Raw genomic sequence first — 6,233 nt, 5'->3', positions numbered from 1 at the left:
GGTTCTATTCTATCCCTGGTCTGAGGGGATTCAGACCCATGCCTCCCTCCCACTATGGGCTGCTGGTTAATCTGGATGGGGCCACCTCCCACCCTTTCTGTTAGAACTGTGCATTAAAAAAGCCAAACAACCTCTCATGGACGTTGGCTGGACCCAATGATCTCATGAGGTCCCTTCCAGCTCCTAATGTCTATGAAATCTATGAAATGGGGCCAGCAAAAAAATATAATAATAATAATAAGCCAGAGGCTGTAGCTTAGTAATTAAGGATCAGTTCTAAAAGGAGTACTCCTGGGTTCTGGTCCAGTCTCAGACATATTTCTGTGTTTTATCTGAAGATTGTTTCATACCGTTCAGCAATGAATACCCCAGAGCCTGGTGGTCAGGGCACTGTCATGGGAGATATGTGTTTGAATTCCCCTTAGGCTGAAGAACCCCGTCCTGTACATGTGTGTCTGGTACAGACTGATGTGTATGGAGGGGTATCTAGTGTGTGGAACCTGATTGGGCTTGGGTGTGAGATGCTGGGCAGCCCAGCCTTAGTTAGAGTGGGGGATTTCTGGGATTCCACAGAGGCAAAACTTCACTGCTATGGGAACTTTGGGGTTAAAAAAGAAAGGCCAAAGAACCTTTAGGTGCCTTTAGGTTTAGCTGGGAGCTGACTGGGGGTTTCAGAATTGCAGTTTTGGACATATATCCCCACTTTGGGAGCCTAAAATCTCACTTTGGATCTGGTTTTTAATCCAGTACAAGTATCAGCAGAATCACTGGAGAAGAGACAGAGGTGGCTAAAAGCTCATGTTTACCCCTATCCCTCCCTGGCTAAGCCAGAGGCACCATGAAGGAACTTGAAGATCTTGGTCTTCTGTTTTCTGCTTACAAAGTTGCTTTTGAACTCCAAGAAAATGAAACTCCTTAGACTGACTCCCATTAAAATGGAAGACCCACATGCTAACCTTGTATCCTAGACCCATGGGGCACATCCCAATGAGCATGCACTTGCAGGGATACACGTTTTCTGCAGGACAAATAGCAGCAACACATATTTGTGCTGTTGCCATTTGTCCTCAGGCACACCCCAGCGTGCACAGTCTGGCACATGGCAAAGTGATCCGGGTGGAGTAGAGGAGGCTGAGGCCAGCACCTGTGCTGGACCCAGCAGCCTTACCTGCAATCCTGGGCACCTCCCAAAGCAGCAGCAGTGCCGAGCTGGCTGGTGGCTGACCAGGCTCCCTTTCTGGCAGTGCATGCTGCTGCCATGTGTGCCATACCACTTGTTTTACCATTTTTTTTTCTACACCAGGATCTCCCAGTGTCAAAAAAACCACAATGATGCAAATTAGCAGAGCGGTGAACAGATGCAGATGTGCAGTATGCAGTTTGTGGGACCTCAGCCTACTTTCAGATGTCACAGACTGCATTTGTGTGTTTGTCTGGACATGCCCATGGAGGCCCAATCATCAGTGGTATTGGGGCACCTAATTCCTACTGAAACTGAATGAAGCCCCTGCTCCGTTGAAGACTGACATCCTTTAATCAACCATGAATCTGTGAGAATCTGTGCAATAGGGGAAAGCTTTCCTCTGCATCCTTCCTGCTGCTCCCCATTCTTTCCAGTGCTCTCCTTGTCCTTATTGCTTATCATTGCATTCCTGCTTCTTCCCTTCCCTTCTATGATGGATACACATGGACTAAAAGGGACAAAACTAAAATGGCCCCTTTATAGTCTTTTGTAAGTAGCTTCAAATACGCTGTCCAAGACAATGCAGAAGTTAGCATTTCCTACCTTTCTTTGCCTTTCCTTTTGTTGGCTCAAAGTAACACTGGGCATTGGATAAGGTGATGGCAGAGTTGAAGGCAAGAAGGAAGCCCAAGATGTGCATCTGTGTAAGGGAAAGAAGCAGTTGTATTGTCACCAGTGGGTTCATTCTCTGTGCTTAAACTAGTGAAAAGTTCCTATAAGCCTCATAAGTCCTTTCCCCTCCAACTCAGTGGAGGAAGCAAGGTGGTGGGAGTGGGGATCGGGAAGGTGTTATACAAACACTGCCGGTAACTGTTCAGCATATGACTTTGAAATTCCCTTTCCATGAACGTTTGTGCCAGTTGCATTCAATCACTTAAAGGAAAGTGGACTGTTCCTGGAAAGTGAACAAAGGACAGGGTGACAGTAGCTGAAGGAAGGACATTTTTCTCATGACTAGTACTAAGGTGAAGTGTGGCATTACTAAGAACTTGTGTCTTAGGTTAAATACAGTGTCAAAAAGCCTGAGATGGAATCTATCCACTCTTCTCTAAGCTACAGATCGGACCATTAACAAGCAGAACTCACATTCACTCTTCAGTTGGGAAAAAACAGGCAGATGTCTGCACTGGCCAAGGCCAGAAGGCGGCGGTTGCTTTTGCACACCTCCCAGCATGCCAGCCATTTACTGGGGGCTCCCAAGCACAGCCGAGGGGTGGCCATCCCTCACTGGCTAGGGTCTTGAAAGCAGATTAAGTGCTGACTGATAACTTTGCGCTGCCATGGGAGCCAGCATTGCCTTGGAAAATATGGTTTCACACAACAAAGTTTCTTCTGGTTTGCCCTGGAATTAGCAGAAGGAGGATCTGGTTCAGCAGGGTCACACTTTGCTCTCCGCTATAGCAGGGTCAATCAGGAGTCCCTCTAATAACATCAGTCAGTCTTAAGTGATGAGAATCAGGCCCAATGGAATCATGTGAGATCAGAATATGACCCTCTCGGTTCTGGCAGATCACCTCAGTGCCGATATGTGGAGTAGGGCACTGAATTATAGTTGCTGAAGAAACCTGGCTTGAAACTTTGAATTTGCTATTTCTTTATTCTCAACCCTCAAATTCACTAGATTCAAAAAGCAAAAAAGAAAAGTCTGAGTTTTCAGCTGCCCAGCACCTCTATTCCCCTCAACTTCAGTGGTAATTTCAGTACTCAGCATCTCTGAAATTCAAGCCATCAAGGCATGAAATACTCAGTGAATGAGACTCCCAATTAGTACAAATTGTAATGGTTTCTTTTTTGTTCAGTTGGTCTCTGTTTCTTAAGAAACAGATAGAAATCACTAAAATAAGCATTCATAAAACAGTAATGATTTCTTATCAGTATTATCTGGGACTGAATTCAAATCAGTAATCAAAAGACCCCTCATATTTCTCACTTTAAATATAGGGAACTGAAGCCGTGCATGCTTGGAACTGTAATGGGGGTACACACTATAAATATACATCTTCACATTCATATTTGGAGCATACATACTTACATATGTACCATATCTATGCAATGAAATCAGTCTTTACCATCAGAGGCAGACTTTGAAACTTTGAAGTGTGAATCTTCAATATGACCCAGCTGCATTGTCTTCTAACTAATATGCTTTTGTTTGAAATGAGTTGAACTTCCAAGATCAAACCTTTAATTAGCTCACTACAACCATATAGATCAGAAAATAGATGTAAGAATTGGAGAGGTTTTCACCATGGTAACTGCTCCAAAAATCCATGAAGTTGTACACACACACACAAAATGTCCTTACTGCAGCAAATGTTTAGATCCACTGACAAGCTGTTAAGTATGGCTGTTTTCCCTAATAAACCCAACTGGCAACATTAAAATAATTAGCAATATATGACTCCCATACTCCTACAAACTGAAAGATAAATCTCAAGTCAACTTACCTTTGCAAAACACTTCTCTTCCAAAGAACATACAGTTATGTTGTGAAGAACATTGCCTTTGCCCACTCCCATGTCTGGTGTGGCCCATATCTGAATATTAATTTATGTATTCACAGAATCATTAATTTTTGTTCTAAGAGATGCAGGAACTGACCTAGTGGGATGTCCACCCTTTCCAGGACTCAAGTGACAGGGCCAGAAACTATTCTACCTATTAGACACCAGAGGCCATGGACAGACATTTACATTGTAGTACTAGAAGTGCTGCAGCATTTGAAGCCCTACAAAAATATACTACCACAGGCAGGGCCAGATGTGCTACAACGTTGCCATAAAGAATACAGTAGCCTATTTGCTAACAACTCCTTACTCTGCTGGGAGAGGAGAGCCCAAGTCACAGAAGATCAGTGAGGTGGAGGAGGACCCATTCACATTTTGGATTAGCAGTTTTCCAGCAACTCACTCCTGCAGTATGGAATAGGGTCACACTTACATGCTGTTACCTGTCAGCTCTGTGTTCTTGGGGAGCCCTGGCACAGTACCCAGCCTGTCTGACTCAAGAAGGACTCACCCCCACCACCACCACCTCTGCCTGAACCAGAACTGATCAGAGGAAGGATTTAAAAAAGGCAATGGAGATGCAGTGGGAGACACTCCTAAACCCCTCCAGACAAGGGTGATAGGAGTAAGGCAACTCCCTTAGTCTCATTTACATCAAAGAGGGGACAGGGAGGCACCTCTATTAGCATTCAGAGCAGAGAACAGAGATTCCAAGGCAAGGACTGCACTGAACTCTGGGACGGGAGAAGCAGGGGAGCACCGCATGGTGAGGGAACCTCTGCTCCAAATGCTAATCAACCCACATCTGCACACACCCAGCTCAGCATTTATCAGACCAATTCTAGTGATGACTCCTTTCTTGGTACCCAAAACACTGAATCTGCCTGTTTGCATTGTGAACTTCCTCAGAATAACAGCAGCCCATAGCCAAGAACGATCAGCTTCTATTGTCCAGCATAACAAACCAACTCTGACATATTCCCTTGAGCCATCATTCACCTACAAACAAATCTAGTGTTCTTCCTTGAACCATTGTTGTTTCCCTACAAAAACCCCTACCCAAGCTCACGTTTCTGTTCTGGTGTTTGGATCCAAACTCTGCACCAGTTCCACTGGGATTTCACCTTCTCTGCCTGGAATACCTCCACGGGTCGTGCTGGCGGCCCTGCCTGTCTCCAGCACTCTGGACCGGAAACTGAACAGCTCAGCTGCAAGCTCCAACAAACACCTGGAGCCTTGACTGGTTCAAGATTCATGGAGTGGTGAGATCCCAACTCTCTCTCTCTCTCTCTCTCTCTCTCTCTCTCTGTTTAAGCCCACTTTCTAAGCCTGAGATTTGATTTAATCCTTCTCTCTCTCTTACTCCCGGCATGACTTTATAAACCTGATTTTTGTTATCCAGATTTGAGCTTGATTTCCCAAAATACCCAATTGAAACCATGTAATACTGTAACTGTTTTGTTTGTTTTTCCTTGCATGGCAATTACTACTAGTATCATCATAAGTTTCATATACCTGGTAATAAAATAACTTTTATGGTCAAGCTGGTTGCCATACTCTCTCTCCAAACCTCATTTACTCTTTCTTCTCCTCGACTCTCCCCATTTGCTCTGCAGCCATGCTACCTAAGCCAAAGACCCTTGTACAGCCCAAAAATCCTGTGGGGTCTGCTCATCAAGGGAGTTAGTATCAGGACAACTGGGACAAGAAATTGGGAAGTGCTGTGCCATGGCATATGAGGGTGTCAGCCTGTAAGTGCTTATTGACCCGGCCGGCTCAGATGTTCTCTGTTCCTGTGCTGAGCCTGTGGCACACGAGGGTATCAACCTGGAAACGCTGAGTAACTCTGCCTGCTCAGATGTGCTCTGTTAATATGTGTGTGTGTGTGAGCTGGAGGAAACCAGCCCCATTGAAACTAAGCCCTGCAAGCTAGCTCCATTGGGGGTGAGGACTTGCAGAAGGGATAGATAGAGCTCTGCATAGAAATACAAGTGATACAAGCAGTACATTGATAGAATTTCAGAGACCCCAGAAATGTAACTCTAATAAATGAGTGCATCCCAAAGGGATGGGCAAATCTAGTAACAATACTTCTGTCTATTTAGTTGCCTTATCCGTGGAATAGGAGCTGGTCCTCAGTGCCTCTGGCAATGGCGTTGTGAGGAACCAGTAAAAGTAGAAGATTCTTCTGTATTTTTCATGCTCACAACCCAGAAGAGCAGAGCAAAAATTCCAAAGCACAAGTCAAAAATATTAACACAAGTACCACCACCTTTTAGATAAAAAGGATCTGATACAGGTCCTAACAAAAGCCATTGTCCTTCTTTATTAATCCATTTTCATCTTTCTATGTCCTTGTTCCCAAGTTTCTGACCTAGAAGTAGGTTACACTGAATATAGGGCTTTGGCTTCTATCTTCTATGCTGCGTATTGAGTGGAAAACAAAACACAGAATTATAGGGACAGAGAATCACTGAAGTCAA

At 44.6% G+C, this 6,233-nt stretch overlaps 1 protein-coding gene across 1 annotated transcript in view; it reads right to left on the bottom strand.

The window, feature by feature from the left end:
* Positions 1-3,732, bottom strand: part of LOC109287248 (beta-microseminoprotein-like) — a 22,808-nt gene extending 19,076 nt beyond the window's left edge. Inside the window, exons 1-2 of the mRNA XM_019502194.1 lie at positions 3,691-3,732; positions 1,787-1,883 (exon numbers count right to left, since the gene is read on the bottom strand). Of these exons, the coding sequence (XP_019357739.1) occupies positions 1,787-1,883 (97 nt within the window). The 5' untranslated portion in view covers positions 3,691-3,732. The remainder of the gene's footprint in view (positions 1-1,786; positions 1,884-3,690) is intronic.
* Between the last annotated feature and the right edge of the window lie 2,501 nt (positions 3,733-6,233).

Source organism: Gavialis gangeticus, unplaced genomic scaffold (assembly GCF_001723915.1).
Source record: "Gavialis gangeticus isolate Ggan-Ray unplaced genomic scaffold, GavGan_comp1, whole genome shotgun sequence".
Classification (NCBI taxonomy): Eukaryota; Metazoa; Chordata; order Crocodylia; family Gavialidae; genus Gavialis; species Gavialis gangeticus.
The sequence above is the reverse complement of the archived record's forward strand: the minus strand, read 5'-3'. Positions and strand labels throughout refer to the sequence as shown.